This window comes from Salvia hispanica, chromosome 4 (assembly GCF_023119035.1).
Source record: "Salvia hispanica cultivar TCC Black 2014 chromosome 4, UniMelb_Shisp_WGS_1.0, whole genome shotgun sequence".
Lineage (NCBI taxonomy): Eukaryota > Viridiplantae > Streptophyta > Magnoliopsida > Lamiales > Lamiaceae > Salvia > Salvia hispanica.
In genome coordinates this window covers 18,207,101-18,227,944 of record NC_062968.1, presented here as the reverse complement: position 1 = coordinate 18,227,944, position 20,844 = coordinate 18,207,101, and the positions used below count along the sequence as shown (strand labels likewise).

General features: G+C 40.6%; 3 protein-coding genes across 6 annotated transcripts; all 3 read left to right on the top strand.

The window, feature by feature from the left end:
• The first annotated feature begins 788 nt into the window (after nucleotides 1-788).
• Nucleotides 789-4,263, top strand: LOC125220034. 3 transcript variants are annotated; one of them, XM_048122148.1, is made up of 2 exons: nucleotides 789-1,306; nucleotides 3,818-4,263. In XM_048122148.1, exons 1-2 carry the CDS (start codon nucleotides 956-958, stop codon nucleotides 3,818-3,820), a joined length of 354 nt encoding a protein of 117 aa, XP_047978105.1. In that variant the 5' UTR covers nucleotides 789-955; the 3' UTR covers nucleotides 3,821-4,263. The 3 variants fall into 3 exon arrangements, 1 of the variants encoding a protein (XP_047978105.1); XR_007176281.1 differs by lacking the exon at nucleotides 789-1,306 and adding an exon at nucleotides 2,882-3,659; XR_007176280.1 differs by lacking the exon at nucleotides 789-1,306 and adding an exon at nucleotides 2,882-3,738.
• A 2,197-nt stretch (nucleotides 4,264-6,460) lies between these two features.
• LOC125220033 (putative disease resistance protein RGA1) lies at nucleotides 6,461-9,067 on the top strand. 2 transcript variants are annotated; one of them, XM_048122145.1, is made up of 2 exons: nucleotides 6,461-6,619; nucleotides 6,921-9,067. In XM_048122145.1, the coding sequence occupies exon 2, from the start codon at nucleotides 7,026-7,028 to the stop codon at nucleotides 8,442-8,444; it is 1,419 nt and encodes a 472-aa protein (XP_047978102.1). In that variant the 5' UTR covers nucleotides 6,461-6,619; nucleotides 6,921-7,025; the 3' UTR covers nucleotides 8,445-9,067. The 2 variants fall into 2 exon arrangements, with proteins under 2 accessions (XP_047978102.1, XP_047978104.1); XM_048122147.1 differs by having other exon boundaries at nucleotides 6,465-6,607; nucleotides 6,920-9,067.
• LOC125220518 (putative disease resistance protein RGA1) lies at nucleotides 8,447-9,717 on the top strand. The gene is made up of 3 exons (XM_048122680.1): nucleotides 8,447-8,674; nucleotides 8,794-9,022; nucleotides 9,500-9,717. The coding sequence occupies exons 1-3, from the start codon at nucleotides 8,447-8,449 to the stop codon at nucleotides 9,715-9,717; spliced, it is 675 nt and encodes a 224-aa protein (XP_047978637.1).
• The last annotated feature ends 11,127 nt before the right edge of the window (nucleotides 9,718-20,844 follow it).

Sequence of the window (20,844 nt, the reverse complement as noted above, 5' to 3'; positions counted from 1 at the left end):
TCACGATCTCCTGAGGGATATTTGTTTGAGAGAAGCTGTTAAACAAAAGTTTGTTGGTGTTGTAAGGAAGAGGAATCCCAATGCCAGAATTACCCAATGCCGCATTCTTGTTCATCGTCGACACAGATCAAAAGATAGCTTTCTCTCCAATGCCTCCAATATGTCACCTGATGAGCTCTCTTTTATATTGGATTTTTATGGTGATCTTTCTTATAATTACAATCTTTATCCATTTCTAGATGCTTCCAAGTTTGTGGAACCTGCTCGTTCTTTGATATGGGATTCTTTTGGGCATCGTTCTTATACTTCTTCAAAAGGGGAGCTTGAGGGATATTTTGAAGGACTTTCAGAGTCACTCAATCTCAGACTGTTGAGGGTGTTTAAAATATTTGGTCTTAAACATAGATATTCATCTTCTACGGATGAAATGAAATGCGCATATTTCCAAGATAGTGTATCTAAGCTGCTGAACTTGAGGTACATTTCTTACCCACAGACAGGGCACACTTTTTCCCCTTCAATGTGCCGCCTCTGGAATTTGCATACATTGACTGCTAGGCATACCACAGCGGTTGCTCCGCCTGAAATATGGAAAATGCCTCTACTTAGGCATGTGGAATTCTACAGCATCTCTCTCCCAGATCCTCCCGTTGATGGTTTTGTTTTGGAGAGCCTACAGACTCTCTGTACAGTCACTATTTGGGACTGCCGCAAAAAGGTGTTAAAAAGAATCCCCAATATAAAGAAACTCAAGATTCATCAGGGGGAACTGGAGAGTTGGTCTGTAACCTATCTCAACAATCTTTCCTGTTTGCATAAACTTGAATCTCTTGAAATCACTTCATTTGGTGGCTTTTTTCAGCACTCAACTCCATTGGAGTTTTGGAGCAACCTCGCCCTCCCACATTCTCTTAAGAAGTTGACTTTGTTGGGCACTCAAATCCGTTGGGAAGACATGCCAGCAACGATAGGCTGGCTACCCCATCTCCAAGTTCTCAAACTGAAACGAGATTCTTTCATTGGATCTGAATGGGAAACAGTTGAAATGCAGTTCTGCAAACTCAAATACTTGCAGATTGACGGTTGTGACTTGGTGCACTGGACAACAGAAAGCACCCACTTTCCATGCCTTGAGCACCTTCAACTTGAACATTTGATATTGAAGGAGATCCCTTTATCTATTGGTGAAATACCAACGCTTCAGTCAATCAAGTTGGTTGATTGCAGCACTTCTGCTGTCGCCTCTGCTACAAAAATACGAGAAGATCAACAAGAGAACTATGGGAATGATGACCTTCAAATTCAGGTAGAAGATCAACAAGAGTACTATGGGAATGGTGGCCTTCAAATTCAGGTAGAAGATCAACAAGAGTACTATGGTAATAATGGCCTTCAAATTCAGGTAGAAGATCAAACAAACAAACCAATATGGGTGCATGACAGTCTAGTTCTGGCGCAAAGGAATCAAAACAAACAATTTTCATCATATTACCAAAGTAAGGTATGCATTTTAATTTTACAGTATAAAGTCAGGAATGCTATTAGCCCAAACTTGGGTATCATGCCTATATGAACTCTATCTGTTGCCTGTTGGGCAACAGGAAAAGGGAGCAGTTTTTGATTGGTATTGTTTGCATATTAATCTCTGTAAATATGAAGCAGTTGCTGCAGTTAGCGATGGATATAAAGCTTGGGGGGTCTAATCGCTTTAATCCTGGAGCACGATGACGTCTGCAAAAAATATTCGACTAAGGAGTAGGTTTGACACGAACACCTCGTGATACTCCTTACAATTGATTCATAGTTTCTAACATCGTTGTGTTGGTATTGGCAGTCATGTCTTCACAAGTTTACATTGCATGTTGAGAGGTGCAACCGACTTTCCTTTTCCGTTCCAGTAGACGATGAAGTCGGTTCCCTAAGTAACCCCCTGGCCAAAGGTGAGAAGGAGTTGTTGAGTGTGAATAAATTTGATATTATTCTTAAGTGTAGTGAATACTACATCGCTAAAATCACATATACACTGTACACATACTCCGTAATAAAGTGGTAAAGAAATTAGAAACACCCATGACCACTGTGTTCACGTTGGATCTGTGGTTTTTAAAAAATTGAGAAATATTTTCGTAAATTTATATGTTTAATAGTATTAATTTGAAATATTATTATATTGAGGATTTGGAAATATATCTCATGATGTAATAAAATAGATCTAGTTACTTGTGAGTACATAAATTATTTTCAGAATTTATTTTGTAACTAATTCTATTTTTTTTCCTGTCTTACATGATTTTTTTGGAATTTGGCGTAGTCCAAATGTTGTTGGTAACAAGTCAGTTCTCCAGAGTTTTTAAAAGTTGTTGCAATGATCTATTTCTTTTTCTTTTTTTTCGTTTTTTAAGTACTAGTATATATTCGAAAGAAAGGTATAGAATTTTGCAATAATACTTTTCATTTAGTTGTAGTTAGTAATTTAGGGATGAGTTAGCAATATAACATATCCGTGTGCATATATTGGTAAACCAATATAACACACCCCTGTGCATATATTGGTAAACCAATGTAATTAAACAGTTAACAATCAATCACCCAACTCCATTGACATATACTCAAAAACATGGCTTCTAATGTTCGTTGGTTTCTTTCTAGATATTCATCTTCTTCGAAAGAAATGAAATTCCCATATTTCGAAGACAGTGTATCTAAGCTACTGAACTTGAGGTACATTTCTTATCCACCGAGGACATGGTACTCTTTTTCCCCTTCATTGTGTCGCATTTGGAATTTGCATACTTTAATTGCCAGGCATACCACGACAGTTGCTCCACCTGAAATATGGAAAATGCCTCTACTTAGGCATGTGGAGTTCTACAACATCTCTCTCCCAGATCCCCCCGGTGATGGTTTTGTTTTGGAGAGCCTACAGACTCTCTGTGCAGTCACTATTCGAGACTGCCGCAAAAAGGTGTTAAAAAGAATCCCCAATGTAAAGAAACTCAAGATTCATCAGGGGGAACTGGAGAGTTGGTCTGTAATTTATCTCAAAAATCTTGCCTGTTTGCATAAACTCGAATCTCTTGAAATCACTTCTGGTGGCTTTTTTCAAAAATCAATTCCGTTGGAGTTTTGGAGCAACCTCGCCCTCCCACATTCCCTCAAGAAGTTGACTTTGTATGGCACTCGAATCCATTGGGAAGACATGCCTGCAACGATAGGCTGGCTACCCCATCTCCAAGTTCTCAAACTGAAACGAGATTCTTTCATTGGATCTGAATGGGAAACAGTTGAAATGCAGTTCTGCAAACTCAAATACTTGCAGATTGACGGTTGTGACTTGGTGTACTGGACAACAGAAAGCACCCACTTTCCATGCCTTGAGCACCTTCAACTTGAACATATGAGATTAGAGGAGATCCCTTTATCTATTGGTGAAATACCAACGCTTCAGTCAATCAAGTTGGTTGATTGCGGCATTTCTACCGGCGTCTCTGCTACAAAATTACAAAAAGATCAACAAGAGAACTATGGGAATTATGACCTTCAAGTTCAGATAGAAAGATCAACTAGGCGAACTATGTGAGGATGACCCTCAAGTTCTGGTGCAACGGAATCAGTTTTAAGATTTTTGGATGATTAAATGGAGCAAGGATATATAATGGGTTCGTGTATATTAATGTTTTCCTGCCTCAACAGTTCTGGTGTTTATATGCAAAAATACATTTGATGATAGATTAATGAGTAGGTTTTACATGAATACCTCGTCATACTGCTTACAATTGATTCATGGTTTCTAACATCGTTGTGTTGGTATTGGCAGTGATCACAACTTTAGAAATGCATGTTGAGATCGAGGTGCAACCGGATGATTGGAGGTGTCCTTGTCGAGAGAACAATCAGAGAAGTTCTCCCACCCGTGCAGAGGAACAAGGAGGGTCTTGAAGAGGTGATTGCTCGGCTCAATGAAGCGTCCGAGAAGAAGAAAAAGGAGCTGGCTGAATTTGAGTCCAAGTACAAAATCAGAATCCGGAAGGGCGATGGTGAAATGAAGGATGAAAGTAAGAAGGAAGGGAACGCGCAGGGCATCCTCGTTGGCCTTGCCGGATCGGATTAATAGCTGTTGGAGGTAATATGCTTCTGTATCATCCTTCTTTGTTTTGTCTTTTTAATATCTATGGTGGTGGTGCTTGTTAAGGATTTTGAAGCTTTTCTTGGGTTAGGACATGGCAACTTTGTACTGATTCTAGTGATGGGAACTTTTGAGTTGATCATTTGTTTTCTGGTGTTTAGATACAATCAAATTTGGGAATGAGTTAGTGGAATATGGGGTCTCTTTACCATTTATGATAATTATGAACTGGGACTCTTATTTGTGGACGGACCAAAATGGAAAAACGAGACTCTTATTCGTGGACAGAGGGAGTACATTTCTTAAAATCTGTACCAGATCAAATGGTGCCAAACTTTAAGAGACGGAGGGAGTACTAAAACTCAACGATCATACCTCCAAAAAATTGCAACCATCATTTTTGTTAGAAATTAAAACTAAAATATAACTATTCAACATCAATATCCAAAAGGACTTGAAACCGTTATATAATTATAATGGGCCACTCCTCCCACTGATTTTCCATCATGATATTCCATGGATGGTTAAATAGCCAAATGATTTTCTATTCTCACAATAACTAGAAATCTCATTTAAATTCTTCCTATATATAATGAAAAAAAGCAGAATACCAGACACTCTTTCTATTTCAATCTTTCTATTTCAATTTATGATATGGTTTTTCTTGAGGAACGATTGGGCCACTAGAGATTTTGTTAGCCTCCAAAAACATCACTCTCTAGCAAAAAAGATGAAATAAAATTTATGTTAAATTAAAAGTTATATATGCTCAGAATATAGTAAAATTTATTAATTGAGATTTTTATGTGCACCAGTAAATAAGTACTAAATTTGTTTTTTTGCTACTAGTTCAATTTAATGCCCAACTGCCACCCAACTATAACATTAAATGTAGATGGCAGAGTCCCTACTTAAACTTACTCTCTATATTTTCTTAACGCTACGATTTTTGTTTACCTAAAAAAAGCAGCTCCAAAACGTACAATATCATCGTCGTCCGCCGCAGCGCCTGACACCACATGTTCTTATTCCACCTAACCCTCAAACTCTATTATTACTACTTTGACTAAGTTAAATTAAACGTAACAACCACATGTTCTTCATAGCACCTAACCCTCAAACTCTATTATTACTACTCCCCTTCGTTCTTAAAAAATATGAACTATTTTATTTTTAGTTCGTCCTTGAAAAATATAATTTTTTTTTAAAATTTTGAAATCTTCTTTTTACTTTAATGAGGTTAGACTAATTCTTCACTAACAATACTTTAAATACTTTTTCTTTTTATCTCTACCAATTATGAATTAATTTATTAAAACTCAACCATCATATCTTAAAAAAACGCAACCATCATTTTTGTTGGAAATTGAAACTAATATATACAAATATAACTATTCCACATCCGTATCCATAAACACCTGAAACCACTGTATAATTCTAATTGGTCACTCCTCCTAATATCAATTGATTTTTAAAGATGAAACTCATAGATTTTATCATAGTATCAAAGTGGATAGCCGACTATGCAAGATTCATTCACTTTTAATTAAATTTGAAAATTTAGAAACAACAGTATAAACGAACAATACCAACTAATTATTATAAACTAAAATGATGTTAATGAATTTGTAACGAAATTTATTGCATTCCTACAAAGAGAATTGTTGTTAGTGGGATCGATCGATGTAGATCTTCATGATTAAAGGGCCGAAAATGATTTTCTATTCTCACAATAACTAGAACTCTCATTTAAATTCTTCCCATATATAATGAAAAAAAGAAGAATAATAGACACTCTCTCAGTTCAATTATTGGTATGGCTTTTCTTGAGGAACGATTGGGCCACTAGATATTTTGTTAGCTTCCAAAAACATCATTCTCTAGCAAAAAAGATGAAAATAGTATCAGACCGATCAACTCTGGCTTCATGATTAGGGTTAAATTGAAACCTATGGTTCAACCTCGAATCAGACCGATCAACTCTGGCTTGAAACTGTAACCGGAAATGCCAACTACTTCCTTTGTCCACAGAAAATAGTATCATTTGTGGATGGCAAGGGTTTTAGTAAGAAATTGGTAAAGTAAGAGAGAAGAGAGAAAAAGAGAGTAAAGTAAGAGAGTTTGATGGAAAAAGTAGGTAAAGTATGGGAGAGAAACTTTCTATTTTAAGAAATTTTGTGGACATTCTAAAATGGCAAAATGAGTCTTTTTTGTGGACGGAGGGATAATTTATCACCCAACTATTGTACTATTTCGTTCTAGGTACTTAACTCACAATTCTAAGTAATTACTACTACTACTACTACTACTTCTTTTTGGACTTCAAATGTCCCTTTTACCTCATAGACCAATGTCTTTTTACTACTACTGCTTATAAATTAGTTTTGTCTAAGAAAGGCACCCCCAAAAAAGCAACTCCGATGCGCGGAACGTGAGGCTACCGCCCGTTTGTCACCGCCTGCCATCGCACAACCATAGTAGCTACCAGCTGTGCAGCCAGGTCAGGCACGATCCCTTTTTCTGTCTTTCATTGTTCTAAATTGCTTATTGGTTATTAGATTAGTACTACATACAAGAACATAGATAAGGCAAAACATAATCAGAACTAGAACATACGTACATTTTGAGTTATTTTAGGTCAGATTACTCCAAAATAGAGGATATAGTTTGATAAAACATAACTTTCCGACCATGGAGAAAATGTTGCGTTGCCGAATTCGTCAAAAATGAAAAAGTATATGAATTCAATTATATTAATTAAAACGAAAAAAGAATTGAATGTTTGTCCCACATACAGGTGAAGAGTGAACCAATAGTTGAAGTGTCACTTATCTAAATCCAATACTATATTGGATTGATTTCCACCATAAATAAAGAGAAGCAGCTCCAAATCGCATAAATGACAGATGCTATAGTTTCAGCCGTGGTGGAGAGTGTTGCAACTATGATAAAAGACAAGATTCGGTATGAAGTCAATTTGGTGAAAGGCGTGAAGAAGGAGCTTCAAAATCTTTCCAAGAAGCTCAATACGATCAGAAAGGTGTTGGATGATGCAGAAAAGAAAGCATTGAATGATCAAATCGTCAAAATTTGGTTGAAGCAGCTCGAAAACACGACTTATGAGATGGACGACATTTTGGATGAATGGAACTACTCTCTTCTCAAACATAAGTTGGAAGATTCTGCTGAGCCTGACCAAAAGATAGGCTGCTCCTTCATCCCATGTTCGTGTTTATCTTTCAACGAAATTTCTGTTCGTCGTGATATTGCCAAGAAAATAGAACATGTGAACGCCACGCTTGATCAGATCTTAAAGGAGAAGGATGATTTCAATTTTGTCATCTCTCTGCCTGCGCCCGAGTCTCACCGACAACCAACCACATCTTCAATTGACTTCAAGAATGTTTATGGGTCGGACATATATAAGAAAAGGGATGACATAGTCAGGAATATGATGCATAATGGTGGTGATACCCAAATTCTGTCTATAGTTGGGACGGGGGGACTTGGGAAGACGACACTAGCTCAACTTATTTTTAGCGATCCTCAGTTCGATAAGGATTGGTTAAAAATTTGGGTATGTGTCTCTGATCCCTTTATTGTGTCTAAGGTTGCCAACGATATTGTTAAAAGTGTGACAAAAGAGACGATTTCTCCAGATGCCGACCCACTAGAAGTGGTGTTACAAAAATTAAAAGCATCTGTTTTAGGAAAAAAGTTTCTTCTCGTCCTTGATGATGTTTGGTCAGAAGACAGAGACAAATGGCAGCCCCTGAAAATCAATCTCGAATATGGTGCACCAGGAAGTAAAATTTTGGTGACAACGAGAAATGAAAGGGTAGCTAAGAGGATGGGTACCTCAGATGATGATATCTATCACCCGAAAGAGCTTAATCCTGAAGAGTGTTGGTCATTATTGCGTGCCATATCCCTTGAAGGAAAGAGTGAGAATGAATGTGTAAAATTTGAGGATGTGGGCAAGAAAATAGCTAGCAAATGCAAGGGATTACCTCTTGCTGCAGTTGTTTTAGGAAGACTTTTGCAGTTCAAGGATTTGGAAGGGTGGGAACACGTAGAGAAGAGTGAAATATGGCAATTGGAGAATGCCGAAGTAGATCTTTTTCCTCATTTGGTTTTAAGCTACAATGATTTGTCCCCGGCTCTTAAGCGTTGTTTTTCATATTGTGCCGTCTATCCTAAAGATCACAAAATTCATGCGGAGACTCTGATAGAAGAGTGGATGGCGCAAGGTTATCTAGGCTCTGTTAGTGGAAATGGTGCAGTGGAACTCAAAGGGCGAGAGTACTTGAAAATTTAGCAATGCGTTCATTGTTTCAAGACATTGAGAAAAGTGAGTCGGGGGAGCAGATAGAATGGTGTAAAATGCATGATATAGTACATGATTTTGCTCTATTTCTTAGGAAGAATGATGACAAGGAGAGAAGTTGTCAAGTTTGTGATTCTTCATTGGTTTCTCATGTCCAAGAATATCGGAGTCTATCGTTGGACTACAAACCTCCTGTTGATGAAAGAGACAGAATTAGTCAAGTTTGTGATTGCATGAAAAGTCTTAGGGTGTTAAGAATTGGGGTGGACTTCCTCCAGTGGGAATGGAAACGTTGATTCACTTGAGATGGTTGGATTTTAGTTGGATTGAATTGTCAAAGGATGGCCTTGAAATCATATGTAAGCTTTATTTCTTGCAAACCCTTCTCTTATCATTGTGCGGCCTAACCGAGATTCCACGAGAAATTGGGAATTTGGTTGAGTTAAGACATCTTGACTTAAGTAGGAATGAAGAAATAAAGGAGTTACCAGAGAGCATTTGTAGTTTGGTTGAACTGCAAATCTTGAATATTGAAGGCACTGGTATCAACTGTCTGCCTGAAGCATTAGGTGAGTTAAGTAATCTTTGTACACTGGAACTGTGTCCATTCAAAGTAGGAAGTGGATACAACAAGTTGGGTTTTCTGAAAAAATTACACCGTTATCTTACTGGATCACTAAGTTGGAAATCTACTTTAGTAGTATGAGTGAAATGGTTGAATTGGTTGAGGATGCTCGACAAGCACAATTAAAGACACTCCTTCAAAAACTCAAAACACTTGAAATATATTTCAAGGATACCATGGATGAAAGGAGCAGATCATCATCAGCATCATCAATTTGGATGGAGGTAGTAGAAGCTCTCGTGCCCCATCACAAGTTGAACCAACTGAGTAATCAGGGGATATAAGGGCTCCAGGCTTCCGAATTGGATGTCATCGCCCCTCAACTTTATAAAACGGATTGAACTGAGAAATTTGAGTGAGGTGTCATCATTGCCGGCTATGGGGAAACTACCTTTCTTGGAAATTCTCTCTATTTGGATAGTGGAGCAATTGAAGTTTGTTGGAAGGGAGTTTTTAGGAATAGAATCTTCATCTGATGATGATGTTGTTGTTGCATTTCCTAAACTCAAGAAACTGAAATTTTATGGCTGCTCCAAATGGGAGGAGTGGGAGGACATAACGGAGGAAGAAGAAGAATCTGCGGCCATCTCCATCATGCCATGTCTCACACAGTTGACTATCACTTGTGTGAGAGTTTGAAGAAGCTGCCGCATCGCCTCCTGCATAAGGTCTCCTCGTCTTTGCGGTCCTTGGATATCAGTGGTTCATCAGAGCTAGTAAAAACATACGGAGAGGACAAGGAAGGTTCAGCTTGGAGATCCATATCCCAACATAATCCCCAACTTCAACTTCGCCACATAGGTCTAATGCAAATATTTATGCTTTTCTGTTTGTTTTACTTTTTTGAGATTGAATTTGGGATTGTGATAATTATTTTTTTGCTTTATTAGACGGATACTCTTTTTCCTTCATGGTGTTTTTTCCTTTGGGTTTTTTCGCCATGAAGGTTTTAATGAGGTCCGGCCTTGAGTGATCGTTCTGTGTTCTCCAAGGTTTAGGTTTTGTTTTTTATGACATGATCATATGGCTTCTTTCAATCGTGTAAATAATATTTTTATAATATCAACTGTGATTTTACCTAATTAATGTGTTAATTTAATAGAACAAAATAAATTATTTAGGACCAGAAGCTAACACGGACTTAATGTATAAGATCAATTTTTTTTTTTTTTGTTTTCAAATGTACGAGACCAAATTTAAACTTTAAAATGCAATTGATCGTTAATATTTTATGGATATACCACAACATATTATTTAAAGCCAAAAGTAAACACACTTGATATATAAGACAAATTTTTGTTTTTTTAACAAATATACGAGACCAATTTTAAATTTTAATCTTATTATTATTTGAAATCTCTTAAACTTGTAGGACAGGTATGCCCAATGCTTCATTCTCCATCATGTCTAATAACCAACTTATTCCATTCCGCTGCAAAAATCTACTAACTGAATACTCACTTTTACAATAAACACTCGACACTATACTATTTTAATTACTTATGTTTGTAGCCAAACTTATTAAGGCGTTGACATATAAAACATGTGAGCATGTGACCAATTTAATTTTAGCTACCAAATTAATAAAATATCATTAATGTCTAATGATGCTCTAATTAATTAATTCCAAAATGAATCCCGGGGAAGATATTGGTCGGGCTATGGAACGCGCAATGTTTGCTTTCGGGAACTAAATTCTCGCAGGTATTCGGGCAATACAAGAGCAAGAGCAGGTCCCGAGGCCCATTTGCCACCGGACATTCGTCCGTCGAGAGCATGGCGTAGCTCATCAACGTCTGTTCGAGGACTACTTCGCCAATGAGCCTCGGTAGGGACCGTTGGTTTTTCACCGACGATTTAAGATGCGGCGAGAACTGTTTCTGCGGATTGATGGCGCATTGGAGGCGCGCGACGAGTACTTCCAACTGCGAGCAGATGCGGCCCATAGGAGGGGTCTATCCCTGCTCACGAAGTGCACGGTTGCACTTCGACAATTGGCATACGGCACTACGTCGAACATGTTCGACGAATATCTTCACGTCGGGGATACAACTGGCCGGGAGTGTCTGGTAAAATTTTGTGAGGGCGTTATTGACGTTTTCGGCGGCACATATTTGCGCAAGCCGAATGCCGAAGACTGTCAATTGCTGTTAAGGATGCACGAGTCGGCGCACGGCTCTCCTGGGATGCTAGGGAGCATCATTGTATGCACTGGGAATGGAAGAATTGTTCGGCAACATGGAGAGGCCAATTCACCAGTGGGTGTAAGGGAACCCACCCGACGATGATCTTTGAAGCCATCGTTGACCACAGTCTTTGGATTTGGCATGCTCACTTTGGTGTGGCGGGTCAAACAACGACATCAATGTGCTGAACTCGTCGAGTCTCTTCGTCGACCAATGCAATGGCAACGGTTCGGTTATCAACTTCACTGCCAACGGCCGGCAGCATCCTATGGGGTACTACTTAGCCGACGGCATTTACCCGAGATGGCCAGTTTTCTTGAGGAACGATCTCCTGCCCAACGGGTGCGAGGAGAGAGTTTTTTGCGGCAGAGCAGGAGGCTGCACGGAAGGACGTGGAGCGAGGATTCGGGTGCTTCAAGCGCGTTGGGCAATATAGTTAAAGGCCCGGCTCGTTCCTGGTACAGACATCATATCGCCAAGGTCATATACGCGTGCATCATCTTGCACAACATGATTATTCACGACGAAGGTCGATCAATACACGATTGGTCCGACGATGAAGCTGGTCCGAGCGCAGGTCATGCATCTGCGCCGGCTGTTCGAGGTTTACCTTATGGAGTCAGTGAGAGATTACAAGCTCAGGAGAACATGCGCAACCAAAAAACTCTTATTCAACTCATGAACGACATGGTTGAAGAAGTTTGGACACGTAGTGGTCGTTGAAATTGTACCTCTTCTTAGTATTTCCGTTGATATTTTTTTTGCCAGTTATTTAATTTGGAGTCTAATTTTACTATTTATAATTAGTAAACAAAACAAAAAAAAAATTGATATTGAAATGAAAATGAATAATAGATAGGGCACCAACTAGGGCATCCACTTCAGAAAGATAGGGCATGCTGATGTGGCAAGCCTGACTCGATTTATTTTTAAACACGAGAATTACCCGCAAGTGTACGGGGCTATCATAGTATAAGCAAGTCAAGAGTATCGTATCCACGAAGACAAATTGTGTAACTCAAGTACCACGAACCGATTTTGACTACTATCTAGAAAATCCGGAGAGTTGGTTTTGATTTTGAAAAACAAATTAACATAAACAAGCTAAGAGCGCGCAACCAAGAAAAGTTTCAAATAAGAAAACACGGTAGAGCCTTGGATCCAACTACAACGAACACGATGTGAACAAATCAACAACTTCGATTACCCAATTAAAGTCTCTAGGATTACTAGGAAAGCCGCTAGTCTAGACGAAGCCCTCTCTCGAGTGCACTTAACCAGTTGATTAATCATTAATATTAAAGTCTCCTTCTAATACTCAACAATTAACTCCTTAAAACAAAAGGCTCAAGCCCTCACTCTAGAATTCCTTCTCTCGAATGCAAATTATCTAGGTGTTGTTCATTCTTTTATCAATCCTAATTAGGTATCTCTCGATTACTCAAAACTAGGTCAACAAACCCAATTGGTAGCTAAGCAATTGAATTGAAAAGGCACCAGAACGAAACAAAGAAATCACAAGAGCAAAGGTAATCAAAAGTCCTTGGATTAATCAAAAGCGTTCATTGTAGTCTTCACCAAAACTCTACGAAAGATTTAGCTACTCATATTCAATACAAATCCACAAGAAGAATCCATAGAAAGAGATTTGAACATAGTAAACTAATAAAAGTACTCCCAAGGGTGAATTGAATGGCAAATCGTCTTCGTCTTCAAACTTGTTGATGAATCGGACTCTTTGTCTCTTCAATCTGCTCTCAAAGGTGGAAGACTGTTTTTGGGGCGTGTGGAAAGTGTGCTGGAGTCGAACCCTAGGTCCTATTTATACCCGGGGTGAAAATAGAAGAATTTCAGCAGTTACGAGCAATTCGCCCGGCCGGGCGATTTTTTAGTAACAAAACGCCCGACCGGGCGATCTTCTTAACACCAGAATTGTGCAAAACGCCCGGCCCGGGCGTTTTCCCATGGAAAAATGCCCGGTCACAGAGGATACGCCCGGGTCGGAAGGGAAAACGCCCGGACTATAGCGTAAAAACGCCCGGTCACTGTAGTAAAACGCCCGGCCTCCTGCTTTGGTACCAGTTTCGTCTGTTTCCACCTGTTGTGACTACAAAAACTCGACAAACTCATCAAAACACTAAAATACAGGATCATAGATGAAAACTCAAGTAAAGGACTACAGAATACTCAATTATGCACTTTCAAGCATCTTACACACTTGGTGTAAGGCTTTTTGGTTAAACTCTTCTCAACTTTTTGGTTAAACTCATGTAAGGCTTTTTGGTTAGGTGAGGAACATTTGGCCAAAGTGACTTATAATCCCAAATGTGAAACTACAACTACTCTGCCCATGTGTATTACAATTCTCAGTAGACTAGGCTTTGCCTAAACTCTTCTCAACTTCCCAATCCTCATATTTTTCTTTAGCAACTCTTATTCAATCTCAACTCAACCTCCTTATTCAATTGATGCGTATTTTAGAGTATCTTATTCAGTTCACACAAATTATCAAGTTTAATTAATTAACTCTAATAATACTACAATACTGCAAGATTACAGTGTCGTAGTAGTATTTCAAGTGTCGATCCACATGGAGGTAAAGATTGTTTAAAACTTAAAAACTTAAAAAGATGTAGCATAAAGATTTGATTTTTGGTTTTGAAAGATGTTGACAAAATAAAACTACAAGTTAACTAAAGAAATACTATTCAAATGAGAAAATATGCCACTCCAAGTTACTCACTAGGCTTGTATTGTTCTACACCTTTGTCAACGAAACATATGAAGAGATTAAATCATCAACCTAATCACATACACTGAACATGTACACGATGAGTAGTTCACAATTAGCTGAACACATAACCTATGAACCAATCTTCGATGTCTATAAACTCCTGCGGAAGCGCTAGAGAAATAAACATCTACTATAATCACTTACTTAATCCACTATCAAATTATCCTCTGAACAATTCTAATTCAATAGCATACCAGCAACAAATCATTCCTAAACTACGTTAAAGAGACAATAGCAAAGGAAAGAACAACACTACATTATTAGCCAAAAACATAGTGTATAAACATTAAGCACATTGTTGATAACAAACACATGAGTTCAAAGGTGTAGAAACATTCATACAAAGCCTAGATTACAACTTGGAGCAACATAGAGAGTTTAGCCTAAACACATGGTGGAATTTGCAACAAAAACCATAGGAAACATGCTCTCGTTGAGTGGAATTGGGATTTGGAGATGGATCGTCGGAATGTTGGCCGGAATTTCTTCCTTTTCTTCTTCCTCCTCTCTTTCTCTCTTTTCCTCTCCCTTTTCTCGTGTCTGAATATGCCTCAATGTCTTCCAAAACCGCCCCGAAAACCAATTTGAAACCTAAAATTCGGCAGTTTTCGAGAAAAACGCCCGACCGGGCAAAATGGTGCCAACAACCCAGCCTTTCCCTCTTCTTTCTTTCTTTCTTTCACTTTTTTTTTCGAATTTTCGCATGCTTTGCATGTCATTTTTTTTTTTTTTTTTTTTTTTTTTTTCAAAACCTTCTTGCTAGAACAATATCCTTTTCCAAACATTTCTTTTCCTATGACCCCACGAAGACTCAACCCATATTTTTGGCTATCAAAGAAAAAGGCTTAGGCTCGAAATTGGCTATCAAAGGATTATGATTCTCAATTTGGTTCAAGGTTAAGATAGGGTTCCAAAGGATGGCCTAACGTCCTCTCCTATCACTATACGCACTTTGCAGATTCAAACAGACCGCGAGCAAGTTCTAGAAACATATAGCATAGTTGATGAAAAATCACACATCAATTTTTTTTTAGATGTCATCCTCACAAGGTGGTTTTTGGCAATAGACAAGGCAACGAGCAATTCACTTTAGGCAAATCACAGATAGGAACACAAGTCACTTTAGCTAAATCAACAAGTTTTCGCAAATATATATTTTTTTAATCATAATCATCATAGGCAACTCATCCAACAAACATGCTTAGTTCATCTTGCCGACTCACTCAATTCCCATTTCGAATTCACCCAAGGAGAGACTCGACCAACAAAAATCACAAAAGCTAGACACCAAAAGAAAATCAAATACAAGCAAATGGACTGTCTTACTACCACCACACAAGATGCCATCATAACAAATTAGGGTACATATCAGAATCACTCAAGTCACCACAAATTACATCAACGGGAACACGAATTAGGGGGAGGGGAAAGAGAAAAGGGTCCAATTCCACTAGACACCCCCCCAAACTTATTCCACGCCAAGGCAAGGATAAGTTTGAAAGAATGTGGAATTGGGGCGGACCTCTACTGATTCGGTGGGTGCTGCGGTGGTCGCCACATGGCCATGAAATCTTGTTGCTGCTGCACAAAAGTGGCCCATCTTTCGTCCTGCTGGGCATAGAAGTTTCCAAATTGGGCATTGATGTTCGCCCACTGATCATTGCTCTGCTGGTGCCACTGAATCCATTGAGCGTCGTTGTGCTCTCGCAACTGCTGCATGTTCAGCTCCACGCTGTCCAGCCTATTGTTGATGGCATCAATATCCTCCTCAATCCTGACCCCACGGTTCCTCCGTCGTGAGGTGCTTGGCTCGGCCCCATCTCTTCCTTGTTGGGTCGGTCCCTCTTCATTCTCTTCTTCCTCGTCCTCATCTGCTGCTTCATCACCGCTTGGCTCAGGGGTCGTCACATATCCGGGTGGGTTCCCTGCCGTGATGTGGTGGTGGGCTGGGCTGTTCATCAACCAGTTCTCCCGTTGTTCCGGTCCGTAGACATGAGTTGTTTCGGAATTGGGGAGTGGGAAGTGGTCGCCGGCCTTTTGTTTCAAGTAGATCTTGCCATGTTTGTCCGAGGCAATCACAGCCGTTCTCTTTAAGAACGTGATGTCCAGCACCGGGCTCGGCGACTCTCCAATGTCTGCGATCATGCCATTTAGTGGCACCTCAAGATGGAGGGCAATGGCGGCCACCACTGCACCAACACACAAAGTCCCGCTCTTCTTCTTTGCAGCCCGTTCGAGATGTTTAATCATGAAGTGGCCTAGATTCAGCGCTGGTTGTCTATACAAGATTTGCCACAACAGAAATAACTCGTCTCTGGTGACACTCCCATGCTCCACTCGGGCGAAGGGGAAGCAGACGCATGCTTTCTGAATGATGCGTAAGACAGGGTTCCGGATGGAAGAGCTCTTTGCCCTGTTGGCAGAGAACTTACTTTCGCCCGTGATTTCCTGCCAGAACCTGTCTGTGCTGTGGCTGAACTCATAGGGCATCTTGGACACTTCCCCCGTAATTCCACATATCTCATTAAGCAGTGCTAACGGCATGTTGTGTACGGTATTCCGCAGCTGAAACGTGATGGACTCGATTGCGTGCCGCGTCTTGTTCACCGTCAGCGTCGAAAGGAACTCCAGGGTGAGCCGATGGTAGGATGGGCGGCCCTGTGCAAGGAACAAGCCCGAAAGCTGGCCGATGTCACATAACTCCAAGAAGGATTGCTCGATCCCGAGCTGACGGAGTGTAAAGAGGCATGGAAGCCTAGCTACTTGGTAAGGCAACTTGGCAAGGGCTTTCCATGTCTTCTTCTGGTCGGAGGTGAGGTTGACACCGGTGGGACTGGGTCCGGGAGCCATGCTGATACAAGTGGTACCTAAAAATTGGAAGTATTAGATTCATTCGAAATCCATTGGGCACCCAACTCTCCCAAACTTCATTCAACCCAAGGTGTTGCACATATATCACTAACATTAGGAAGATAGACTCGATTCCTAAATGTTCCTCAACACAAGTTATGTAAAACGTGCAAACAACCGACTATATAGGACGATAGACTCAAGTCCTAACATCATAACATCAATATCGAGACAACAAACACCCCCCCATTCTACATCATGCTCAACAATTCCACAAGTAATCATAGTTGGGAGATAGACTCAATCCCTTTAACACTTCAATCTATGTGAAATACCCAAAATCATACTCAAGAAAAAAAAAAAAACATTCACACCAAAATGACATTCACACTAGAAATTCACCACTCTAACATTATCACAACACAAAGCATGCTGGACTTCAAGACATAATAGCACAATCCCATTAGATAAATCGATCAATTTCAAGCCCAAAGCAGCCATTCACACCAAATCCCCCTTGAACTAGCAAATCACCACTAAATTCATCACAATTTCGAACAATAAGCTAGCCCAAGCAATAAACCAACAATACCCATCACAATACCAAGGGAAATCAAGAAGAAAAGAGGGAAATTCGTACCTTTGTAGTTTAGGGAGTAAAAATTTAGAAATTTCCACCTTTGTTCCTTGTTCCTTGAGTAGAAATCACCAATTGCTTGGTTTAGATCTTGAATTAGGAGGTTAGAATGGATGGGATGTGTGCTAGAGTGATGATTGTGGAAGAAATTGGAGAGGGGAGGGAGTTTTTGCCCGGAAAAACGAGAAGGAAAGAGGGAAATTAGGGTTTAGAAACCATACCTGCGCCGCCTCATATATAGCGCGCGAAACGCCCGACCGGGCGATTTGCCCGGGCGTTTTAAACGCTGCCCGGGCGTTCTCCCTGGAGCCGGGCATTTTTCGTGCTCAAAACGCCCGGCCGGGCGTTTTTCTTCTTCCACCCGGGCGTTTTTTTCTGCTTTTTTTTTTTTTTTTTTATATATATAAATACCTAGCAAAAGAACTCCGAACACAAAGAGTTAAAGACACCAAAAATGGCGGCTCAAACAAAAGTAGGGAAAGAAAATAAGCACTACCCATGTAAACACTCAAACACACCAAGAAGATAAGCTAAAACACACACAAAAGCAATAAATGTACCTACTAGGGGTTGCCTCCCCTATAGCGCAACTTTTACCGTCGTATGCTCGACGCTCTTCAAATTCCACCTATTCAATCAAGCCAACAACAAAGACTTCGTCTTGTTGTTCCCTAGTATAGAACTTTTTCAAGTTTTGGCCATTGGCCTTGAAGGTGGTGCCATCGGGTCCAAAGAGCTCCATTGTTCCATTGCTCATGACTTCCTTAATAGTGAAGGGGCCGGACCACTTAGATTTCAGCTTGCCCGGGAAGAGCCTCAACTTGTGGTTGAAGAGTAGAACGGCGTCTCCCGGGTAGAACTCACGCCTCTCGATCATCTTGTCGTGGTGAACTTTCATCCTTGCCTTGTAGATGGAGGAATTAGCATATGCTTCATCCCTAAACTCATCAAGTAGATTGAGGTGAAGCCTCCTCTCCTTGCCGGCTTTAGTGAAGTCCAAGTTCAATTGTCTCACCGCCCAATACGATGAGTGCTCCATTTCAACCGGGAGGTGGCACGACTTCCCAAACACCAATTGGTAAGGTGACATTCCGATTGGAGTCTTATAAGCTGTCCTATATGCCCATAAAGCATCATCGAGCTTGAGTGCCCAATCCTTCCGGTTCGCCTTGACACTCTTTTGAAGAACTTGTTTGATCTCTCTGTTGGCCAACTCAGTTTGGCCATTAGCTTGAGGGTGATACGGTGTTGTCACCCGATGCTTCACTCCATATCTTGCTAAGACCGCCTCTAGCCACCTATTGCGAAAGTGGGAACCTCCATCACTAATAATAGCTCTTGGTGCGCCAAACCGCGTAAAAATGTTCTTTGGCACAAACTTCGTCACCACCTTTGAATCATTGGTTGAGGTAGGAATGGCCTCCACCCACCTTGATACATAGTCCACAGCTAGGAGGATGTATTGGAACCCATTAGATGGAGGGAAGGGCCCCATGAAGTCGATGCCCCACACATCAAAAAGCTCAACTTCCACGATCGTCGTCATCGGCATCTCCTTCTTCTTAGAAATGCCCCCCATTCTTTGGCATTCATCACACTTCTTCACGAACTCTTGACAATCTTTGGTGATGCTTGGCCAAAATAGGCCACTTTGTAGCACCTTCATGGCAGTCCGGTTGGCTCCAAAATGCCCACCGCTAGGTGAGGCGTGGCAATGCATAATGACGGACTCCCACTCCTCTTGTGGGACACATCTTCTAATCACCATATCGGCACACCTCCTAAACAAGCACGGGTCATCCCAAAAGTAGAATTTTGCGTCATGGAAAAATTTCTTCTTTTGGTAATCTTCAAGTCCTTCGGGAACCACCTTAGCAACGAGGTAATTCACAATGTTGGCATACCATGCCACTTTCCTTTTAGCTACAAAGAATAGGTGCTCGTCCGGAAACTCTTCGTTGATGGCTAACTTCAACTTCTCCTCTTCATTCATATGTTCCATCCTTGATAAGTGGTCTGCCACCACATTTTCACACCCTCTTCGGTCTCGGATCTCCACGTCAAACTCCTGTAAGAGCAAGATCCACCTAATAAGCCTTGGCTTCGCGTCCTGCTTTGCAAATAGGTGCCGGATTGCGGCATGATCGGTGAAAACGATGGTTTTGGCCCCGATGAGATAGGGGCGGAACTTATCAAAGGAGTAGACCACTGCTAGCATCTCCTTCTCGGTGGTGGTGTAATTGGCTTGAGCTGGATCCAAGGTTCGGCTCGCATAGTAAATCACCCGGAATATCTTGTCTCTCTTCTGTCCCAAGGCTGAGCCCACTGCTATGTCACTCGCATCACACATGATTTCGAAAGGGCTGCGACCAATCTGGAGAGATAAGGATAGGAGCGCTCACCAATGCCTCCTTCAGCTTCTCAAAAGCCTGCAAACAATCAGGGGAAAAGTTAAATTTCACATCCTTAGCTAACAAATTGCAAAGAGGTTTAGCAATTCTCGAGAATTCCCTGATAAATCTCCTATAGAAACCGGCATGCCCCAGGAAGCTTGGGGGTAGCTGCTCAATTGCGACGATTTTTGCTCTGATCGACCTCCAAGCCACCTGCAGAAATTTTGTGCCCAAGCACAATGCCATCCCTGACCATAAAATGACACTTCTCCCAATTGAGCACGAGGTTAGTCTCCTCACATCGCTGCAACACTTGAGATAAATTGTCAAGGCAGTTATCAAAAGAATCACCAAATACAGAAAAGTCATCCATAAACACTTCCATAATATTTTCAATCAAGTCATGGAATATGGACATCATGCATCTTTGAAACGTGGCGGGAGCGTTACACAAACCGAAAGACATTCTCCTATAGGCATAGACTCCATAAGGACATATAAAGGCTGACTTATGTTGGTCTTCGGGTGCTATGTGGATTTGGTTATACCCCGAGTACCCATCTAAGAAACAGTAGAACTCATGCCCAGCCAACCTATCTAACATTTGGTCAATAAAGGGGAGTGGGAAATGGTCCTTTCTAGTTGCGGCATTTAAGGCACGGTAGTCAATACAAACTCTCCACCCAGTGACCGTCCTAGTGGCTATCAACTCATCATTCGCCCCTTTCACTACAGTAGTACCCCCTTTCTTTGCCACCACTTGGGTGGGGCTCACCCACTCACTATCAGAAATGGCATATATGATGCCAGCATCTAACAATTTTATCACCTCCTTCCTTACCACATTTTGCATAGTAGGATTAAGCCGCCTTTGGTTTTGGGCCTTAGGCTTATGGTCATAGAGGA